Consider the following 24,177-nt stretch of genomic DNA (forward strand, 5'->3'; position numbering starts at 1 on the left):
TACAAATGTGGTCTAATCATTTGCTTTTTTCATCCTCCATAAAATGAAGATAATAACAGTACCTATTTCCCAGAATTGTTGTGAGAATCAAATTAGCTATTGTAAAGTACTTTGCAGACCTTAAAGCACCATATGTTTGCTAACTCTGATTATTAAATGGGGAAAATGCAAAAGTGAATGTTATATAATTATAGTGAACAAGTTTAACCTCATTGGGGAAGTATTAAAGACTTTGTACTTCTTCCCTCAATTTCCAAAAATGGAAAAGACTGGATGTGAAATATCAGATTCAGATGATGTGTTGATTGGTTTTATTCTTTGTAACAAGGGATTACTCAATGGGTAGGGTGGGGGAGATGGATATATTTTTGAAATGAAGATGATATAAAAATAAACTAAAAATTTAAGAGAATTGCTTTGTAAACTGATATAAATGGAAGCATTAATTATTATCTAGTTTCCACACTATTATATATAAGGAAACAGGTTCGGGGATATGCCCAAGCCTCCGCTTCTGGTAAGTGATAAATTGGACCTAGGAAGCAGATATCCTGGATCCCTAAGCTGTTATTTCCATTTCACTAGCCTGCCTACTTTTACCCCAGACAAATGCAGGGCAGCCAAGGGATGCTTAGACTGTCACACTCATAAGGCCCTGACTCATTCTGAGAAAGTCAGTGTCATCATCTGGCCCCATGACACCTGGCCTTGCGCATCCCTCCCTGCCTGGCCCTGGACTCATGCTGTCCATCACATATCACTAAGCTTTCCCATCCCTCTTCTCAATCACGTTTTTATTCACTTCCTGGGGCACTCGACAACTATTATTAGGATCCACTTTTACCAGGCATATGCTAGTTGTGCGATCTTGGACAAGTCACTCAATCCTATTGCCTGAACAAACAAACAAAAAACAAAACCAGAACATGAGATATGGTCATTGACAGGAAAGGGGAAACCTTACAGATCCCCTAGTCCAACCTCTTCATTTTATAAGTGAAACAACTGAGCCTCGGGGGAAGCTAGGTGGGGTAGTGGATAGATCACCAGCCCTGAAGCCCTGAGTTCAAATCTGATTTTAGACACTTAACACTTCCTAGCTGTGTGACCCTGGGCAAGTCACTTAACCGCAATTGCCTCAGGAAGAAAAAAACTGAGCCCCAGATTGGGAAAGGGCCTATTTGAAGGACACACTAGGCTTTACTGAATTTCCAGTCCTATGGTTATCTGACCCCACATCCAGGGTTTTTTCTGCTGGGAGGGACAAGGGGTGAGAGGGTCTCAGGGACTGATGACAGCACTGGATGCCTGGACCCTGAGTTGCCTGTGTGGACACGGTTCCCTTGGTAGTGACAGAAACAAACTTGAGGTCAAAGGCTAATAATATCACAGACAGAAATCCGAGTTAGGGCTTTTCCCTGACACGTCGGCCAGGCCTGATATGACCTCCCCCCTCTGGGGAAGCGCGCCAGGGGGTGAAGAGGCCAGGTGCCACCAGCTGCCGGGGTCTCTCAAGCCCAGAGGCTCAGAGGATATTTCCAGACTCCAGATGCCCTGGAGTGGGAAGTGGGGAGGGGCAGGGGCATAAGTGAAAATGATGTTGCCAAGGACGCTAGATTTTGTTTGCCCTGCCTGAGGCCTCCACCTCTGCCACCTGGCCCAGCTCTTGGATTCCTAGGGCCTTGTGACAAGCCCTGAGCTTCCAGAAAGCAGCTCCCTGGGATGAGAGGCCCCTTCCCCTCCCAGCCCCCTCACCCTGCCCCTGCTCCCTCCTTTCTTTGCCCTTGGAGGGGTCCAGAGACCCCAAATGCATTTTTCACTCACAGCCCCCACGATCTAACTGGAGCCAATAAGACTTACTGACCCTGGGCAGCCAGCTTGAGTTGAGCCTCTCGGACTAGACCCTCTGCAGAATCATCCTGTCCTTGTAAGGCAGGAGATTTGGCAGGGAGGGAGGGAAGGCAGCTCAGAGCTCAATTTTTCCCTATCCTCCCAAGTCTTTAGGCATTCAAGGCTGCTAGGTAACTCGGTAAATGCAAGTGTTAAACCTGCAAGGGCTGAATTCTTCCTCAGTCATTTACTAGCTATATAACCCTAAGCCAGTAACCTATCAGTTCCCCCTCAGTTTCCTCATCTATAAAATGGTATAATAATGGCACCTACTTCATAGGGGTATTCTGAGGACCAAATGAGGTAATATGTGTAAAGAGCTTTGCAAAGCTCAAAGTACAATATAAAATGCTAACCTCTACTATTAATGTCTGAGGGACTTTCATGTGGAAGAAGGAAAAAGAGTGTTCTTTTTGGCCCCAGAGGATAGAACCAGAAACAATGGGCAGGAGTTTTAAAAAAAGGCAAAATAAAAGGGAGGGGCCTGATGTCAAAATAAAGCTCAACCAACATATAAAGAGGCAAAAAAGGGGCTGATGTCAGAATAAACCTCAAACAAAAGGATTGTTCAAAAGTAGCCTGGGGTACCTAGGAAGGTAATGGGCTTCCCCCCATCCCATGGCAGTCATTAAACAGACTGGATGACCCTTTGTTGGATATGGCATAGAAGGGAATTTCTTGTAGGTATGGGGTGGACTAATGGCCATTGATGTAGATCCTTAGTCCCCTGTGATTCGGTGAGGGAACACAAGTTCCTAGAGGATTCTAGAGACCTGGGTCCTTCGTCTACTTCCGACACGGTCTTGCTTCATGACGTTGCTCTAGTGGCCTTCCCTACCCTGGGTCTCATTGGTGAAAGTTCTTGCCAACTCTGACATTCGGTGAGAGTTCCTGTGAGTGGGCATGCAGGTTCTGGCAGCCTGGGAAACAAAGGAAGCCCCTGAGGTGTGTATGTGTGGGGGTGAGGGGAGGCGACTGACTCAGAGAGGGTGGAGAGCTGATTCTCCAGTTGCCAGGGAAACAGATGAAGGACAGCCCGTATTGTGTCTGCCACTGTTGTCACGACAACCCAGTGGGGACCTAACCCAAGTGAGGCTTAGTGGAGTCTAAATTGAATGGAAGGAACAGAAGTGGATGATGTCACCATGAATTACTTAAGGACAATCTCCAGCTAACACTTCCCTCAAATCCCGTAGCTCCAACCTGCTTCCCTTATCCCCACCTCCCCCACTTCCAATTAATAAGAGTCAGCCCTCACATCTACTTTACAATTTCCATTGTCTTGTCTGTATTATCTCAGCGGATGCGCTATGACGAGGCAGGGAGGGGAGTTATTATTCTTTCTATCCTTGAGATAAAGAAGCTAAGGCTGAAGAAGAGCTCTCTGAATTGGAAATGTAGAATACTTCATTCAATTCAAGGACCAGGGACCAGCACTGAAACTGAGAGATAAAGACAAAATCAAAGCAAAATTAAAGAATCTCAACCCTTAGGAAATGTATGTTCTAAGTAGGAGAATTCAGACAAGTAATTATCCTGGAACGAAGGTAGGTGGGATTGTGAAGGACTTTCAATGAAAACAGAAAAGTTGTATTTTATCCTAGAGGCAATGGGGATCTATCCACTGATGCTTTCTGAGTGACGTGGTCAATCTGTGCTATAAAAGTACCAGTGAAGATGATGAGTGGTGAATGGATCAGAGAAATGAGAGAGACTCAGTCTGGTACAAGGAGCCCATTTGGGAACCACTGACGTGGTGAATCCTGAGATTACCTAGCCCCACCTGTTCCCTTACAGGCCAAGATCAGGCAGCTAAAAACAGTGAATCAACTCAAACCCAGGTCTCCTAACCCCCAGACCAGGACTGCTTACACCACACTCACTAAAGTGTCAATAGATACACAATCATGCAGCCATTCCAAATTTTGGTATTCTTCTCTGTAAAATTAAGGAGCAGCTACGTGGCACAGTGGATAGGGCACTGGGTCTGGAGTCAGGAAGGTCTGAGTTCAAATTTGAGCTGTATGATCCTGGGCAAGTCACTAAATTCTGTTGACCTCAGTTTTCTCATCTGTAAAATAAGCTGGAGAAGAAAATGGCAAACCATTCCAGTATCTTGATCAAGAAAACCCCGAATGGGATTTTAAAAAGTCAGTCATGACAGACCAATAATAAAAATCAAGGACATAAATGATGTCCAAGGTCTCTCTTTTTAAAATTCCTTATTCTAAGTTTCTCTCTAGCTCTGACATTCCTCACCTCTCATATTCCATATTTTAAAATTTCTCTTATCTCCATGTTCTATGGTCCCTCCCAGCTTTTAATATACTGGGTTTTAAGCTCCCTTCTAGCTGTTCTAAAATTCCTTGCCATTTTAATTTAATTCCATTCGATTTAATTCAACATAAATAGCATCTATTATGTGCAAGGCATTGTATTTAGAACATTTTGTGTTCTCAAGTCCTAACACTGCCAACTTTCTTATGTTAGGGCCCTAAGGCAGCCTGGGACTTCTATTCCCTTCAGCCCTATCCCCCCTCCCACTATCCCCGAGTTTACAATTCAATTTAGTTTGAAACTGTTCAACCTATTTCTATTAAACTCCCTACTGCATGCTAAACCTTGTTGCAATAGCTAAAATAAGTCAGGCCACACTTACTTTGGATAAGTCACTATTTGCTTTTATGTTGAACATCTTGGAATGCACCCTAAATTCTTTTCTTTTTTTATTTGTTGTTTTGTTTTGTTTTTGGTGGATAGAACATGAAATCCAGAGGAACTGGATTTAAATCCCACCTTTGCCATTTATTGTATTTACTTTGAATATTTCACTTTACTTTTTTTTTTATTACTTCTTCAGTCATGACAATGGCCAGACTAGACAACAGCTAAACTCCCTTCCCATTCCAAATGCATGATCTTATTTTGATCCAAAGCATCACCATCCTTCCAATCACCGAAGTTCACATCTTAGATTTTCTCTCCCTCACCCATATATCCAATGAGTTGCCTAATCTTGTGTCCTGCCTCTACAACATTTCTATTTGTTCCTTTCTCTATCTCACAAAGCCATTACCTTAGTACATTATCAACTCTCACACGAACTGTCATAATACCTTCCTCATTGGTCTTCCTCTTTTCATTATATATGTCCTCTTCATTCCATCCTCCACACAGCTGCCAAATAAATTGCAGTAGCTCCCTATTGCTTTTAGAACCAAATATAACGTGTTTGACATTTAAAGTCCTTTACATCCTGACCCCAATCTACCCTTCCCAACCTCTTTACATTACTCCCCTTCCTTCATTCGATGGTCCAGTCAGATTGGTCTTCTTGCTATTCCTTACACATAAACCTCTCTCCTGTCTCCATGCTTTGTATTAGCTATCTTTGAAGCCTGGGATGCCCTTCTTCCTCACGCTGACTCTGAGAATCCCTTGTTTCCTTCAAGACTCAGCAAAAGCACCATCTTCTACATGAAATCTTTCCAGATCCAACTGCTAGTCCTCTCTCCCCCAAATTTACTATGTCTATCCATACACGTGTGTTTCCATCCATATGGATGGATGGATGGAAAGATAGATAGATAGATAGATGAATATATAAATATGTGTGTATACATACATATATATATATATATTCACTTATGTACATGTTTCATCTCCCTCCCAAAAGTGTATTCCCATTGCCTAGCACATTAAAAAAAAAGACAAAAATGAACCTGTGATTTCATGGGTATAGGAAACTCCCAGGAAGGAATTCTCTCTCCCAAGGTAAACCCCAATGTTAGAAAGTTGCCTGAGGGATTGAGACTTTAAGTTTACCTGTACATGTCAGTGATGGGACTTGATATAGTTCTTCCTGACTCCCAGGCAGGATCTTTATCCACTATCTTACACTATAGGCATATAGTAGTCATGTTAATAAAAGCAATAATTGATTGATTGATCAATGTATTCTATGATTCTATTTCAGTTAAATGGAATGGGAAGTGATTTTTTAAATCATAATCTATAAATATTTATCAAACTTTTCCCTTCTTCCAACCAATTCCAGGAGACACAAAATAGGACACTGGGATCCCAAATACAGATCTTTACTCCTTGGAGAAAGAAAGAGGACAGAGACCAGGCTTAGGCCCTGGGCCCAGGAGACAATGCAACATGAGCCCCATTTGGCTGGTCATGGGGTCAGGGCCCACCTGGTCCACTGTCTAGGCCAGATTTACCAAAATGTCCTCATGAGCTCAGCATCCAGGAAGCTTGGGGAAGGCCAACTGGACCCCCAGGACAGAGGTGGGGGAGGGAGGAGGACAAGAGAGAGTATTTTTAGACCAGTTGCTTGTATGGGCAGAGGCCCAAAAAACTGAGCAGGGAAAAGAGAAAAGAGAGGGTGGGGGCTGTTGACCAGAAATACAAAGACCCATGTTCAAATCCCAGCTTTGGAATGCTTCTATGACTTGGAGCAAATCATTTCACCTTTCTTCCTTCTCTGTAAAATTAGGAGTTTGGCATAGATATTAGCTAAGCTTCCAGCTCTAAATTCTATGATCCTATGATATCACAAGTTACTTTCCTCTCTCTGACACTCAGTTTTCTCATTTGTAAAATGGAGATTATAAGATCATAGATTTAATAACTGCTGTACTCTCCACCTCAATATGTTTTATAAACCTCAGAGTTTATATATAAAATATACATTCTTATTATATTGGGAGTCCTACTAGACAACTGCTGAGAGAGACCCCAAATCCAGGTCCTATAAATTCAGTAGGTTGTGACCATCCCTCTCTTTTCCCTTTTCCACAAGGCATTGGAGCCAAGGCTACTCTGTCTCAGCTTCCCTCTCCCCCACTTCAGTTCCCAACCTTTCCTCTCTATCCCATAAAAACTACTCCACTTTACTTTCATCCTGTCTCTGCAGAGCAGTCACCTGAAAAGGATAGATAACCAATCCCCATATGCTGTTCAACACAGGTAATGTGTGGGGATTGTAATAAAATCACTGACACAGAGTAAGAGGACGTGGCTGCAAATCCTACATCTGCCCTTTACTTCCAGTAAAGGAAGTCATCTGGTAAGTCATCTCTGGGTATCTCAGCTACAAAAGGAACTCTAGGTTCCTTCTTAGGGGAACTCCAAAGTCCCTTCAATTCTGAACAATACAATCCTATCATGTGTTACTTCTTCCATGGAGGAAGAGTTCAATCATAGGGAGTTTTGGACTAACAGTACTGAGGAACAGGGGATATTATGGGGTAAGGGGACCTTCTTGTTTTTTATTGTTGTTAGGTCATTTTCAGTTATGTCCCACCTTTCTTGGGTTGTTTTTTTTTTTTGTTTGTTTTTGTTTTTTTTTTAGCAAAAATACTGCAGTAGTTTTCCATTTCCTTCTCCAGCTCATTTTACAGATGAGGAAACTGAGGCAAACAGGAGTAAGTGTGTTGCCCAGTGTCACACAACTAGGAAATATCTGAGGCTAGATTTGAACTCCAGTTTTCCTGACTCCAGGCCCAGGACCAATTCATTTTATCTTAAATCACTTTCAAGTTGGCATCCCTGCCCAGTCATCCTCTTACCCAAAGAGGGAAACCTTTGTTTCTCAGCATCCTTACAATGGGGTCCTATGCCTTACTTGGCTCCCATTTTTAAGAGAAGGCAGAGGCCCCATCCCTTACCCTCCAGCCCAGGAAATCTGTGACTCATCAGTAGGTAGAAGTGTCAGTTCTTCATAACATGTGGCCTCTATCTCCTTTTTTCTACCCACTGTGTCATCATCATGGTTCAGGATCTCACCATCTCTGTCTGGAGGAGTCTCCTAAGTGATCTCCCTCAATTATATCACTTCCTCAGCTCCCCTACAATCCAGCTGTGCCAAAATAATCTTTCTAATACAAAGCACAGATATGAAAATCTATTCAGAAACCTTCAGTGGCTCCCCATCGCTCTCAGAACACAATAAAAAAATCCCCCAAACTAGCATTTTAGGCCCTCCACAATCTAAGTTACAACCTAGCCAAGCACTATTACTAGCTTGCTGTTCAATAGATTCCCCCCTCCTTTCCTACCAACAAGCAGGTCAGCCTCCCCTCCCCATCTCCATCTCAAATAATCTTTATCCTTGTTCATGCCTTAGCTCAGGTCCACTTCTTCCCTGAAGCCCTCCCTAACTTTCTACTTATTAAGGTCTATGTTGTATCTTCCCCCTCCCACATGTAACTTCTTTGGGATTGGGGATTCAGGTACTGTTATGTCCAGGGAGTCCAGTCCAGTTCATGGGAGGTTCTTAATAAATATTTCCTGACTTGAAAGGGAGGTGGCTTCTGGACCAGAAAAAAGAAAGGAAGAGGGAAGAAGGGAGGGAGAGGAGAGAGAGAGAGAGAGAGAGAGAGAGAGAGAGAGAAAGAAAGAAAGAAAGAAAGAAAGAAAGAAAGAAAGAAAGAAAGAAAGAAAGAAAGAAAAGGGGAAAGGAGGGAAGAAGGGAAGAAAGAAAGAAAATGAAGCAAGATCTGAAATCTCTTCTACATTAGACAGTTCAACCTGCCCTTTTTTTTTTCCCAGAAAAGAACAGTAAAGCTCAGCCCCTCCCAAAAAAAGTGTCTTTGCTAAGGTCAAATAGTAACGACAGAGGGAAGATTCAAACCCAGTACCCCTGACTTCTTCACAGAGCCCTTCTCTTCTTACCACATGGGCCCTGTGGAAACCTACTTTAGTGGCTGGTTCTCTGGGATTGAAGGGTACTTGGGCTTGGAAGAACAGTACCAGGAGCGCTGCTTTACCTATGCGCCACAGCTTCGTGGGGGCTGGAGGCTGGACGAAAGGGGCAGAAATCCATTTCCTCCAAGAAAACAAGCTGCCTGCAGTTCCACGCTCCCCTCTGGCTAACCTGCACCAGTCCCAGCCTCTACCTCCCCCGCTCTCCAAAACGGTCCTGCCCCCCGGCCCTTAGACTCCGACTCTGTAAATGGGTTTCCTTCTAAAGAAAGGGAAAATGAGGCAGGTGCCGGAGGACTGGAAGAATTTCTTCCACTCTGAGTAGCCCAGCTCCCCATTGATGTGTCTATGTGTCCAGGGTCGATTTATTCAGGGTTGTAGAAACTAACTGTCCCCACTCACATCGGCACAGCTTCCCAGGGTTAGGGTGGGGTCCTAGAAAACATCCAGTGCACGCTACTGCCCCGCTCCTCCCCATTTAACAGATGAGAAAACTGAGGCTCAGTGAGGGGTGGTGACACGGCTAGATAGTGGCATTTCTGGGCTTGGACTAGAAATCGGGGCCCTTCCCTATACAACCCTTCACTTCCCAGACTGGAGTGGGGGAAGGGGTAGGAGTGGGGGGGGGGGGCTTTCTCTCCAGGATTTCCCCTCAGGTCAGGGCTAAGTACAGATACGTCAGTCCTCCCGCCCCCGCCAGCTGCCACCCCCTCTCTCTGAGGATTGAGTCTGAGCTGGCAGAGCCTGGGGAAGGGGAGGCCGAGATGGGGGAGGGGGAGAGAAGGGGGATGGAGGAGGAGGAAGGACAGGGGGCGGGTCTGGGCTCGCTCTGCCTGAGCCGGGACATAAATAGGCGGCGCTGGGGCTCTCCGGGAGATCAGCCCGAGCAGAGGCGGAGGCATCTGGGCGGGGAGAGTCAGCCGGGTCGGAATCCGAATTTGAGTCGGTGTGTGTCAGTCCCTACGAGAGGTGAGTGTCGCGGAGATCCGGGCTCGCTAGGGAGAAGGGTAGGTCCCACCGGTGCCCCGGTGCCACGGTCTGGGATAGGACAGAGACGAGCTTAGTTTGGTGGCCGGGATCCTCCTGTAGATGGCCTGGAGTTCTACAAGGGACGGGACTGTGCAGAGAACTGAGGGGTGTGGACTGAAGTCAGACTGGGCTGAGTGCGTGCGTGTGTGTGTGTGTGTGTGTGTGTGTGTGTGTGTGTGAGAGAGAGAGAGAGAGAGATGTCTATGAGTGTGTATAGTGTGTCTATGTGAGTGTGCGCGCGTTTGCGTGTGTTCTCTCGGGGTTGTAGGGGCCCGAAATGGCCCTGGCCTTTGACTGTGGCTAAACTGAGGTGGCCCTGGTGCCTGTGTGTGTTGGCGAGGGGCGGGCCGGGGGAGAGGGCAGGGCAGCCCTGGGAATGGCCGTCTTGGCGGCATCGGGGAACTGCACAGCGGCCGCCCCGAAGTCGGGCTCGCAGCTCAACCTGCCCCTGTCCTCTCCTTCCCTGTCCCCTCCTTCTGCCGGGTCCCTGCTGCCCAGTGTGCTACGAGCGGCGGGCACGATGACTCTGAACCGAGGAGCTCAGCGGCGTTGCGGGGACCGTCGGCGGGGCAGCACGCCCTTCCTCACCCAGCAGCACCTGCATCGCCGCAGCATGCCCGTGGACGAGCGAGACCTCCAGGCGACGCTGCCCTCCGGGCCCTTGGGCCAGCTGTCCAACCTGGTGCGCCGCCCCAGCAGCAGCCCCCGGGAGCCCAGCGACTGCTGGGCCTCCGGCTCCTCGGACTCCCTCACCTCTTCAGGCAGCGAGTCCGACGGCCACCTGTACAAGGTGATACTTCTGGGAGAGCGCGGCGTGGGCAAAACCAGCCTGGCACGCATCTTCGGCGGCGTAGAGGAGGGACCCGAAGCCGAGGCGGCGGGTGAGTGAGGAGCGCAGCCAGGAGGGGCTGGGGAGAACTCAGGGCGGGAGGAATGGGGGGAAAGAGAAGAGAGCCCAGGCTGGTGGGGGACTGACCAGAGGAGAGTTAGAGCAGAATATGGAAAAATATTGGGATGGAAGACTAAAAGTAGACTATGGAAAAACATTGGGCTGGAAGACAAAGCAGAATATGGAAAAATATTGGGTTGGAAGACAGCAGAATACGGAAAAATATTGGCATAGAAGTCTTGGAAAGAAAGGAAAGAAAAAAGAATAACGATTGCAAGCTCATGGTGGGGCAGGAACTGGCCTTCATTTTTGTCTGTATTTCCAGAATTTAGGGCAATGTTTTACATTTGGTAGGTGCTCAAGTGTTTGTATGGAATTGAATTAAGATGGGAAGAATAATGGAGAAATAAAAGGAGACCCTTGGGGGTCTTCAGATGGCCTTGCTAAGGATCCTGTAGAGATTTCTGATCACATGGAGAGAACTTGATAGTCGCTTGAGTAACCTCCCTCTCTGAGATTATGAGAAAAGAGTGATGTAAGGTAGAGTGAGGAAAGCTCTGTTGAGAGGGAGGCTGACCTTGCTAGCAGAAAATTCTGTCCCACCATGGTCCTCTTCTCTGAAGGCAACTATAGCAGGTAACAGTCGGAGTTCTGAGTATTGGCTGATGGCAGATAGGATTTGATAGAGGGGATATGAGTATTGCAGGTCCAACCAGCTCAGCCTGGTACAGATCAGTAGCTGTAACTTTCCAAATATTGTGGGAGATGGATAGGAGCTTTCAAGAAGCAAAGATATAATGTCCCTTAAATTTGGACCAACCTATACTCTCCAGTGGGCAGTTCTGTGGCACAATGGATAGTGTATTGGTATCAGAGTCATGATAACTCATCTTTCTGAGTTCAAATCTGGTCTCAGAAACTTATTAGCTGTGTGACAAGTCACTTCAGCTTGTTTGCCTCAGTTTCCTCATCTATAAAAGGATCTGGAGAAGGAAATGGCAAACCACTGCAAAACCTTTGCAAAGAAAAGCCAGATGGAGTCACAAAAAAAGTCATACATGGTTGAACAACAATTCTCCATCAATTAGGCTAGCAGGATCTTTCCTTTATGCCCCTCAGTCTGAACCAATCTTTCGGGCCAGGCTAACCCAGCTTACCATAGTAGTTAGAACTCTCCTAATGTCAAGAAGACCTAGATTCAAATCATGCCTTAGACACTTAATAGTTTTACATCTCTGAGCAAGACACTTAGTTTTGGGGGGATCCAGTTTCCTCATCTGTAAATTGAAGGGATTATACCCAGATTTCTGAAGTCCCTTCTAGCCTTTCAATCTATGATCCTAAGCTCTCCTCTTGGGGGCTCAGTAGGCCACAGTGGGAGGAATAATTCTAACTACCCAGGAACTTCATCTTGGTCCATAAATCAGAGAAGGCAGTTTTCTAGACCCTGCCTGACTGCATAGGGATGTGAGGGGAGGAACTGTAATATCAAATAAATAAGCAGAAATTTTATGGAGAAGTGGGAGCTGATACCTTGTATCACTCACCATGCATCACACTGGTACAATGAAATGCTGCTGGGCTTCATAGGACAGAGTGTGTTTACGTTACTTGCCTGTGACATCATGTATCATCAGTAACAGTAGCAGGGATCGTGGGAATAATAAGGAAAAGGAATGGGGGAAGGGAAGTTAGGGGTCCAAGGGTAATAGAAAACAGATGGATAGATGAGAGGTTAGGGGTCCAGCTATAATAAGAAACAGAGGGATGGGGAGTTGGATGGGGAGTTGAGGAATTCAGTTATAACAGAAAACAGGAATAGATAAGGAGTTAGAGATCTAGCAATAATGGAAAACAGGAATGGATAAAGAGGTTAAGGGCACTGCTGTAATTGGAAACAAGGGGACAGATAAGGAGGTTAGAGAACTTTAAGTACCTCCTATTTGCTAGGCATTGGAGGGGGGTACAAAGACAAAAAGGATAGTGCCTGTCCTTGAAGTGGGCCAATTTATAATGAGAAATAAAAATGGGAGTGTAGGAGGCTGGCTATGATCATGAGTGTTTGTATGTGTGTGTGTATGTATGTTGGTTGCAGGTCTTGCTATAATTGAAAACATACGGGAGGAGAGTGAGAAAGGAGAAGAGAGTTTAAGGAAACATTTAGCACAGGAATTGGTGGGAGATGACAGAAGGAGATCAGGGGTCTTGTGCTACACCCAGAATGCTTAGCACACTTTGTCTTTCCCTCTCTCTGTGAGGTCCCAACAATGACCTTGTTCTGGACATGTCTTTTCCCTAGGGAATACCTATGACCGGTCCATTGTGGTGGATGGAGAAGAGGCTTCCCTCATGGTGTTTGACATCTGGGAACAGGTGAGACTCCAAACCAAGAATGGGAAACCAGGGATATGTAGTAAGAAGGAAATTTATTGGGACAGATGGACCTTCTTGGTGGAATGAAGCTAATGACTGTCCAGGATATAATGGGATGTCCCTGAGTGTGGTCGTAATGTCCTGAAACCATCTGGACTTAGGACCATATGATTTTACAACTGGAAAGACCTTTGAGTTCATCTAGTCCAGCCTAGTCCCTCATTTTTAGATGAAAGAAGTATCCCATAGGCAGTGGTAGTGCTGAGATTTGAACCCAGGACCTCTATTTTCAAGGCAAATACTTTTTGCATCAAACCATACCAATTTATAGAGTCGTTTTAATGTTCTATTTGCCCTTCCTTCTCTCCTCATGATACCCTCCTCCCCCAAGCATTTGAATCTAAGAGATGGGGAAGGCTTGTTTCCAAAACTGAAACATTTCAGGTTTGAGTCAGACAGTAAGAGTAGTTTGCTGATGTGCCCCAATTCCTCTTGGGATTTCCATATTCTCCTCTTTCACTTTTCCCAAAACAATTTCTGAAACAAGGCTTTCCCTGGAGCATGAAGGGGCTACTGCCTTTCTCACTTTAGGTCTTAACTCCTCCCTCCCTCCTTTTCTCCTCCTACTTTCTGATATTGACTATGGATTTAAAAGGTGATAAGAGAGGACCCAAAAAAAGTGGCTTCCTGACACTTACTGTCTTTGAAGCGCTCTTTCCTCATTTATAAAATAAGGGGGGGTTATACTTCTAGCTGGTATAACTTATATGGATTTATAATTTAGTGCTTTGAAACTACATAGCAATTTTATATAATGATTTCAAAGTGTAAGAGCTTTGAATTTGGAATCAAGAGCCCTGATTCTGCTACTTACTTGATTCTCTCATCCTTCTTCCCCTCTCTGATACTATTAAAATTCTATTTTAATAGAATTAATTCTACCTCAGAGTAGGGAGAACATTTTATAAAGCTAGAAATAAGATAGTAAGAGATCCTAATTAGGACCCTGGGACAGGTAGTACAGTAGAATTATTCCCATTTTATAGATGAGGAAACAACTTTAGAGAGATTGGATGAATCTCTGAGATCACAAAGCAAGATGCTAGAGCAAGAATTAAACAAAAACTCCTAAATTATTCTTCTGGGCTAGATCAAAGCTTCTTAAACTGAGGGTCACAACCCCATGTGGGGTTGCATAACTGCATGTGGGGTTGGCGAAAAATTTGCCAACAGTAAAAGATACCAAATATTCTGCCAAGATTTAAATTCTTTATGTAAAATTAAACAAGCATCTCATTAGTATGCAAATTGGCTTTCATATTTAATAAATAGTAATATTATATGTGTATTAAAGAATCGTTTTAAAATAAATTTCATTATGATTGGTTATTAGTTAATGTTTGATTTGCATACCTTTTTTATATACCCATATATCTAGGGTCATGTAAAAATTTCTCAGGTGCAAAGGGGTCACAAGTGGAAAAAGCTTAAGAAGTCTTGGACTACATGGCCTCTCAGCTACTTGAGGACAAGAACTGAGACTTATCTAAATTGCTTGTACAAAGCAGATACTTTAAAAATATTTGTTGTATTATTCCTTATTACTTGTGACATTTTGTGTTCCAACATTCTATGATCTAAAGTCTCTTCCAGTTCTAACATTCTATGATGGATGAGATAAGCCTGATATTTGAAAAGAAAAACAGAACTGGCTGCTCATCCTCCTCCCCTGGCAGTCTGCGAGAAATTCCATGGTCTACCAGAAATTAAGGAAGGAGCAGCAGGGTCAAGGGCAGGCAGGGAGTTGATTCTGTGACCTAAAGGGTGAATTTTCTCCCCTATTAGGATGAAAGTCAGTGGCTGTCCAATCACTGCATGAAGATGGGGGATGCCTATGTAATTGTGTACTCGGTCACCGACAAAGTCAGTTTTGAGAAAGCCTCGGAGCTGCGTATTCAGCTGCGGCGTGCCCGCCAATCAGAGGATATCCCCATCATCCTCGTGGGCAACAAGAGTGACCTGGTCCGCTCCAGAGAAGTCTCTGTGGATGGTGAGCCTACGACCCTGGGAGGAGACACCCCAAGTCTGGGATTCAAACCCCAGCAACTGCATGGTTAAAAGAAAATTATGCACCCCCCCTTGCCCCATTCCTCCCCCCGGGACCCGCCAAGTTTCTAAATATAAGACAGAAAAATGCTGGCTGAAGTCAGGCTGCCTCTCTAGGCATGTCTGTTCGGAACAGTGCTCTGGGGAAAATTGAGGTGGAAATGGGGAGGGGGGAACAAGAGCAAGGCTTAGGAGGCGGAGTGGGGTTCAATGGAGGAGTGAAAGGGTCCAAGGGAAGGAGGCGGGGCAAAGCAGAGGGTGGTTTCTTTAGTAAGCCTGATGAGAAAGCTTCCTCTGAGAGGTTATAGGGTCATAGAGCTAGAAGAGACCACAGAGATCATCTGGTTCAACTCCCTCCTTTTACAGATGAAAAAACTGAGGCTCTGGGCAGTTAAGTGACTTGCCCAAAGGTATACAGGTACTAAGCATCAAAGGTGAGATTTGAATCTAGGTCCTGGGATGTTAGAAGCCAATATTCATTCTCTGAGCTTGAGGGTACAGACATGTAATAACAGACTCAGCTGCTCTTAAGAAGTTTACATACAGTCTATTGGAGAGAAAGACACATATAGAAACATCTATTAAAAAAAAGGAGAGAGAGAGACAAAAAAAAATCCCACCCATCCCTGCCCCTTCACATCAGTTCTGGAAGGTCTTTAGAGTGCCCATATGGTTACTTGCACTTTATTATCTCTATTCTTAAGGCTACCCAGAGAAGGGAAGTCATTTTACTTAGCCGAAAGTCATGCATTTAGGAAATGTCGGCATTGCTGAGCCTTAATGTGACTTCTGTCTTCTGAGTATCGATTCTAGTGCCCTTTCTATTATACCATGAGATAAATGAGAGCGACAGAGACAGAAACAGAGAGAGAGAGAGAGAGAGAGGCAGATGGACAGAAAAAGAGAGAGACAGAGACAGACAAAGAGATACAGTCACAGAAGGAGACAGAGAAACCGAGATAGGGACAGAGACAGAGAGATTGAAACCGAGGTTTCAGGACCTCATCACCTTCCCTGTCCATTATTACAAGAAGTTACTCAGAGAGTGCTGATACAATGGGAAAGGAAGCCATCAGCAACCAAATGATTTTGCTTTCCAGAGAGAGTCCCAACTACAGAGTAACAGACACATATAAATGACTTGCAAACTTTAAAGCACTACTTAAGAGCTAGCTAATAACAATTAGTTCTCACTTATTAATTAATTATATCTTAATCACTAGTGATCAATAATTTATTATTGTTATTATTACAAATATGATAAGGACAAGTGTAGGACTCTCTGGGAGAGCTAAAATTCCCCAGAATTTAAGTTCAAACCATGGATGGCTTTGAGGAAGAAGGAATTTAGGGCCCAAAGAAAATAGTTGGATCCACCAGAGAGAGGAAATTGTACCATTTGCTTATGAGCTCCTGTGAGCACTTTGTGACTTCTGCATTTCCTGTAGGATGACATGACCTTCCTACGAGCTTACAGTCCAACCCCTAAATTCAAAGCAATTGAGCAGCAAGAGTTCCCTTTTTCCTGGATGTAGCTTGGTCAGAGAAGACTTCATAGAGAAGGTGTCCAAGTTGAGCCTGGAAGGAAGGAAGGCTTGCTGGCAGATGGAAATGGAAGGAAGGGGAATCTAATCCAAGTGAACAAAAATATGGAGACTGGAGAAGGCAGAGTAACAGGGAGCGTGGAGTAGTTCAGTCTGGCTAGAACACAGAATACTCAGAGAAGAGGAATTTGTTCGGTGTAGACTAGGGGAGTCGCCAAAGACATTTAAGTATTTCTTTGGAACTCAAAGCAGAATCTTTTGATCTCTGGGGATGAGACAGAGACTTAACACAGTGACTGGTACATAGTAGGTGCCTAATAAATGCTTATTGACTGAATGATTCTATACCTTGGAGATCTATAAGAATCCTTATATTTATAGATAAGGAGAAGGGGTAAAAGGGAATAGATGTGCCCAATGTCACACAGGCTAGCTGGTGATAAAGGTGATAGGGTAGACTTTGGTGGAGTCCCTCACCCCCTCACCACCCCTTCCCCTAGCCTTTCCTCTAGTCCTCCTCCCTCACTGCTTCTCCATCTTCTCTTGGATCCTCAGAGGGCCGGGCTTGTGCCGTGGTGTTTGACTGCAAGTTCATTGAGACGTCCGCTGCCCTTCACCACAACGTGCAGGACCTGTTTGAGGGCATCGTCCGGCAGATCCGGCTCCGGAAGGACAGCAAAGAAGACAATGCTCGGCGGATGGCCAACACCAAGAGGCGAGAGAGCATTGGCAAGAAGGCAAAGCGCTTCCTGGGCCGAATTGTGGCCAAGAACAACAAAAAGATGGCTTTCAAGGCCAAATCCAAATCCTGCCACGACCTCTCGGTGCTTTAGGCGGAACTACTGTGGGGTGGGGGAAGGGGTGCCCCCCAAGGGGTGCAATAGAGGTATTCTTGATAAGCGCAGGATCCCTGTCCATGGTATAATGGAACGAGTGCTAGATTTGAAATCCTTGACCTGGGTTCAGGTCTAGGACTCTGCCAAGTAAATGCCCTAATCTGGAACTCATTTTGGGAATCGGACAACTCGAAAATCCCTGACAGCTCGAAATCCATGATGCCTTAAGATTCAGCGATGACTCTGGAAAGGAAGGCTGGAGAGGCTGCCATGGAAGACTGGAGGTCAAAAGCAGCTGGAACTCCAGCCCTTGCCCTTGGGGGCCCCCTCTCAGTCAAGGAGCCTGCCCCTCTGGCCTGGCCGGGGCACTACATGCTACAGATGGACAAGGAGAGGGTGGTTCATTGGACATGATGGCACTGCCCCAAATCGCCCCTTGGGAGAGGCCCTAGGACCTGGGTACGCAGGCCCGTACTTGTTTCAGACCCCTGTGGGGACAATCCGAACCACATACCAGTGGGAGAAAATAAATGGGGAGGGAGGGGGGCAGACTTAGTTGACTATTTTATGCAGTTAATATTGCACTTCCATTTAGGTTGTTTGATGAATTTGTTATTTGTTTACATGCAGACTTTTATAATAAAGGATTATTTCCTGTTAGAGTTCATTTCCTGATAGATTATTTTCTGCAGAACCCTTGCTCCTCTGTCCTTTGTTTGGCGTGCTGGGCCATGCTAGCGTCAGGAAAAGCAAAGAATGAGTGTCTGGGGACACAGGTTTCTAATAGCTAGTACCAGCTTTGCCATAATTCTTTGTGTGACTTTGGAGTAATCACTTCTACCCTCTGAGCCTCGGTTTCTCCCGTCCCGTGAAATGAGATGGATGAACTAGATTCTTTTTTTAAAAAAATTATTTTTCAATTTTCAAATGCAGGAAAAAAAAAACTTGTTTTCAACATTCACCCTTGCAAAACCCTGTGTTCCAGTTTTTCTCCCTCCCTGCCCCCAACCTCCCCCTCTTAGACAGCAAACAATCCAATATATGTTAAATATGTGCAATTCTTGTAAACATATTTAATGGACCAGATTTTTAAGGTCCTGTCTAGCTCTTACTATTTTATGCTCAAGGGTATCTTCCCACTCTGACGTTCACTCATCATTGTTTTGTTCTTCCTCCTTTCCTCATTTGTAAAATGGGGTAAAAAAAAACCTCTCCCACAGGGATGAGAGCAAGGTATTAATATTTTGCATTCTACAGACCCTTCTCTGATTGTGTTCTACAGTTCTTGCTACTTAACTGATTCATGTTCCAAGGTTTCTTATTATAATTCTGTGAAATATAATTCTGAGAACTATAATCTCCAGCATTTTGGTGGGTTGGTTTTTAGCGTGATTCTAACAGGTGCCAGGATCAGGTCAGAAAGTCTCTCTTGCTTACAAGTTGGCCTGTATGGGCCCTGCCCTATGGGAAAGCATTCAGCCAAAGGGATGCTTGCATTCCACAAGAATAGGCATCTAGAGAAATGTCAATCTACCCCAGCACTGGAGAGATCGGCAGGAGACGTTGGGATCCCCCTTTCTGAGCTTCCCCAGAGGCAGAGCTAGCAGGGGGGCCACTAGGTTTTTGCCATAGAACAGCAATCTTTCCTGGTTCTTCTCTGCCTGGCCCTGACTTTTGGGAATGGGCTGACTTGGTTCTCTTTGGACATACTAAAAATCCCCGGATGTCCTGTGATGGATTCCTTCCTCAGGCCGTACCCCAAGCCCTCCCTTCTCTCCATTCTTTCATCTGGGGCTAGCTGCCCCTGGGCCACATCCTTAGCCAGCTTTCCAAACTCCAACACCAATCTCCCTCATTCCTTACTTAGCCCAAGCACAGAAATTGCTAGATCCATCTCAGGACTCGTAGCCCATGCAGTATGTTGGTGGGACCCTCCCTCTGGTTATTGATCACAGCTCTATCGCATCAGGGCCACAGGCTCTGACTCCCCTCAATGGACCTTACCATCCATTTGAACACTCAATCCTTTCTTCCACTTCTGACCCTTGGATCCTCAGAGCTGGGAACACTCTGGGGAGGAGGGGAGGACTCACATTTTCTCAGCTTCTGGGGCTCTCTGGAGGCTTTACTCTAGCTTGAGGGGAGCAGGAGGTAGAAGGTGGATGGCACCTTGAGGAGGGAAATGGGGGTGGAGGGGAGAATCTTGCCAATGGCACACTGAAAGTTCCAATAAACCCAGTGTGCTTCATCTCCATCCCATCCCCTACCCTCTCCCCCTCCCTGTGTCTTCAGAACCATCCTCTTCCTCCTCTCCTCCTTCCCAAAGGGCTCAACGCCTCCCCCATAGAAATTCAGAGTGAGGCCCTCCTGGGGTCCAGAGTGTGCTGGGAAGTGTGAGAAGAGGCTGGGACAACTTGTGCTAACCACTTTCTAATTAAATCCTGGTAAGGACAACTTGGTCTGACTCCAGTTCTGTAGGGACCACCCAGGAGACGGCCTTGTGAGTGCAGTGGAAAGAATGCTGACTTCTGAGTCATAGGGTCTGGGTTCAAATCTCAGCTCTGCTGCTTACTATTTGTGGGCTTCGGTTTCCTTCTCAGCTTGATTTAATGATTTGTCAGGGTCCTTCATTTCTAAATATTTTAATCCTGTAAAAATTGTTTATGGCCATAAAAATAAGGTCAGAGAAGAGAACAGGAAGCTGAGACTGTTTCTTTGGAGTAAAAGATTGGGAAGGGAATGAGGCCCCTGAGGATATTTTCTTTTTTTGGGGGGGGGACAGAGAGGCAGCTCAGTCAGTCCCAGTAAGGGATCCCTTTAAGTCCATTGCCCTTGAATATGGAGGGGGATCAGAAAAGGCTTTCTTACAGAAGATGATATTTGAGTTGCATCTTAATAGAATAGAGGAATTCTATGAAGCTAAAGTAAAAAGAAAGTACATTCATAGTTCTGTAATGTAAGTATTACAGGACAAAGCTTCTGAATGTGGTCATCATGAAATTATGATTTATTATCAGTAAATGTTTGATGTGCATACCTATTTTATTTATTTATTTATTTATTTATTTATGGCAAGGCAATTGGGGTTAAGTAACTTGCCAGCTAGAAAGTGTTAGGTATCTTACGCTGGATTTGAAATCCGGTCCTCCTGACTCCAGGGCCGGTGTTCTATCCACTGTGCCATCTAGCTGCCCTCCTATTTTACATACATATATATCCAGAGTCACATAAAAATTTCTCAGGTGATTTTTGTTCAACATTTTGTGCTATCTTGCACCTAAATACTTATCCATAGATTATTTTTCTTCTTTTTTTACGTTCTTTTTACTTTTTTATTAAAGCTTTTTATTTTCAAAACATATGCATAGATAATTTTCAACATTCATCCTTCCAAAATCTTGTGTTCCAAATTTTTCCCTCCCTTTCCCCCACCCCCTCTACTACATGACAAGTAATTCAATATATATTAAACATGTGCAATTCTTCTATACATATTTCCACAATTATCATGCTGCACAAGAAATATCAAATCAAAAAGGGAAAAAAAGAGAAAGAAAAACAATGCAAGCAAACAATAACAAAAAAAGTGAAAATACTATGTTATGGTCCACACAGTTTCCACGGTCCTCTCTCTGGGTGCAAATGGCTCTCTTCATCATAATGATCCATAAATTATAGAGAAGAAAAGATAACTGACAAAACAGAAAGCAAATACAATCTTATTTTGTATCTCATATTGGCTATGTATACATTATATTTTTATTTTCTATTAGCTATCATGTTATTAAAGAGCCCACCCTCAAATCATTGCGGGGGAAATTTTTCTCAGATGAAAAAGGGTTTCTAGTAGAAAAAAAATTAAGAAGCCTACTATAGGAGTTATCCCCATTTTTCAGATGAAGGGACTGAGTCTCAGACAGAAAGAGACTTGCTCACTTTCACACAACTATTAAATAGGAGAGCAAAGATTCACACTCAGGACTTCCTGTCACCAAGGCCATTATTCTTTTCATATTGCCTATTTTTAATTCCTCCCTCTCTTTTTTCCAACTGTCCTACTTCTATGAAAGTGAGAGTGATGATTTTGTTCAGTCCTGTTTCACTTAAATGCAGTTCACTTGCCAGTGAAGACATCATCCTCCTGATGTCACTGGTACCGTTTGAGAACAAAAGATGAACAATAATCCTACCTCCATCCATCCATTCCCTCCTGTTTCCTGTCCTATCCCGTGAGAAGACAAAAAGCAAAGATGTGGGTCTCTACCTCCAGGAAGCTTACAATCTAGTTGGGGAGTGGGGAGGGAGTGCACAGATAGAATGAGAAGAGAATAATCATTATTCAAGACAGGCTACAATCAGACATGCTTCAGACTCTGTGAATGTAACAGTAATGACACGTTTCTAAAGGGTTTTTATCTTTTCTAAACACTTGTAAATCTATTGTGTCTTTGCTTCTCACAATCACTCTATGAGGTATTTAGGAAGTGGATTCATCTCTCCCATTTAATATGTGAGAATACTGAGGCACAGGTGGGGGAAAGTCTCTAAGCCAAGTGAATCTACAAGTGAGAAAGTTTCCATGCTCAAGGAACTAACATTCTAGTAGAGGACACAGCAAATAATGAGGAATCACCGAGAAAGGGAACTTTGGTCTAGCTAGTCCCAGGGATGGTGAAGGGAGCCATAGGGCAACTAAATTACTGTGTTCTTTCTGGTAACCACAGTAATATTGATTTGATTATTAAACCCATTGTTTCCTGAACAAGAAGTGAGAAGACTCTGTGGGATGGGATAGGTTGGAGCTTCCATGTGAGCCAACAGAGAAAACTGCAGGATTCCTGAACTGTTGGACCTTGGTATCTGGATGATTGGTTGGCTAGGAGCCATGACTCCACGTTGCCTCCATGGACTGGGTGTAGAGAGGAAAGCATTAGATCTTGAGTCAGGTGTCATTATGCTAATTATCGAGCTTAACTTTCAGGTAGTTCTTGAAGTATCTGTGTTTTATTAGCATTCTGGCATTGTGGATAGAATGCTGGACTTGAAGCCAAGGTCTGAGTTCAGATCCTATCTTTTATCCTTCTAGTTGTGTGACCATGGGCTAGTCACTTGACCTCATTCAGCCTCAGTTTCCTCACTTGTAAAATGGGAGTAATACTGTGCTATCTGCTGTACCTTGGGAAGTTGTTTATGAGGATCAAATGAAGTATGCATGAAAAGTGCTTCACAAATTTTGAAAGACACCTGGATGTCTCAGTGGATAGAGTACCAGACCTGCTGCCAAGAAGACCTGAGTTCAGATGCTGCTTTCAGACACTTCCTAGTTATGTGATCTAGCTAGCATTCCTTGGTTTCCTCTTCTCTAAAATGGAGGTAATAAAACAAAGAAAAAAAATAGAAAAAAGAAAAAAGGAAGGAAGGAAGGAAGGAAGGAAGGAAGGAAGGAAGGAAGGAAGGAAGGAAGAAAGAAAGAAAGAAAGAAAGAAAAAGAAAGAAAGAAAGAAAGAAAGAAAGAAAGAAAGAAAGAAAGAAAGAAAGAAAGAAAGAAGAAAAGAAAAGAAAAGAAAAGAAAAAAAGAAAGAGAAAAAATATGAACTATCTCACTGGAAAAACAACTGACCTGAAAAATAGATCCAGGAGAGATAATTTAAAAATTATTGGTCTACCTGAAAGTCATGATAAAAAAAAAAGAGCACTTACTCCCAGAGTTGTCATGAATATCAAAAGAGATATTTTCAAAGCACTTGCAAACTTTAAAATGCATATAAATGCCAACTATTTTTATATGTTAGTTATTATCACTAATTTTCTTTCTCTGTAAAATGGGGATGATGGTCTTTGCTCTACCTGTTTCATAGATTTGTAAGGAAAGTGCTTTGTAAATCTTGATATGTGTTATTTCCTATCTGGAAAACAAGGATAGCTGCTATCTCTAATCTGTTCCAGCTTGGGTAGTTGATGTCTTATGAAACGAGCTTCCAAACTTCTTCAAAGGACAATCTCTTTTCCTGGAGAACATTTTCTCTTGCTTTTCCCTGTTTCAAGGTCAAAAATATGGTTCCTGTCTGACTCTGCTCATCTCAATGCCACAAATTCCCCATCTCAGTTGTTATGTAGTGGCTGCAAACCCCAGCCCTCTGAAGTGGAGATCTCTGGGTTTGTCCCACTCAGAATGGGGACCCAACCATTGACGACTCCATCCTTCCCATGAGACTTTGGGCCAAGGGCGGACCTGAGTTTCCTGAGCCATGTTCCAGTGAAGCTTTCTCAGTGTAGTCAGGTTCAAGGTCACAGACAAGGTTACAGTCCCTCACTGTGTTCCTACTTTGCTCACAGTACAAGGTTTAGGTAGGACCTTGCTCTAAGGGATTTGCCATAAAGATTGGATTTGGACACTCTCTGCCATGTAAGAGGATCTCAGGATCATCTGTTGAGAGTGGAAAGGAGTCTTAGATGTCAGACACCTGATTTTACAGCTAGCAACCCTCCCCACACTTCGATTTACCCAAGATCACATGGGGAGTAAGGGGAGGAGCTAAAACACAGCCTCAGGTTCTCTGAATTGAAATCAGGGTTCTTTTCTACCTTATCACCCTTAGATTCCGTCCCAGATTAGAGTGGCCAAAGTAGAAGGGGTGGCTCTTAGAATGGAATGTTAGAGTTGGAGGGAATCTGAAAGCGTGGGACGTCAGAGCTAGAAGGAAATTAGCATTTATGGAATGACAACTATATTCCAGGCACTGTGTTAAGCATTTTACAAATGCTATCGCCTTTGACCCTCACAACAACCCTTGGA

General features: G+C 44.2%; 1 protein-coding gene across 1 annotated transcript; it reads left to right on the plus strand.

Moving 5' to 3' along the window:
- The first annotated feature begins 9,466 nt into the window (after positions 1-9,466).
- Positions 9,467-18,048, plus strand: RRAD (RRAD, Ras related glycolysis inhibitor and calcium channel regulator). The gene is made up of 5 exons (XM_031950318.1): positions 9,467-9,573; positions 10,132-10,514; positions 12,822-12,895; positions 14,741-14,945; positions 17,101-18,048. Exons 2-5 carry the CDS (start codon positions 10,154-10,156, stop codon positions 17,376-17,378), a joined length of 918 nt encoding a protein of 305 aa, XP_031806178.1. The 5' UTR covers positions 9,467-9,573; positions 10,132-10,153; the 3' UTR covers positions 17,379-18,048.
- Positions 18,049-24,177: the final 6,129 nt, after the last annotated feature.

Source organism: Sarcophilus harrisii, chromosome 2 (assembly GCF_902635505.1).
Source record: "Sarcophilus harrisii chromosome 2, mSarHar1.11, whole genome shotgun sequence".
NCBI lineage: Eukaryota > Metazoa > Chordata > Mammalia > Dasyuromorphia > Dasyuridae > Sarcophilus > Sarcophilus harrisii.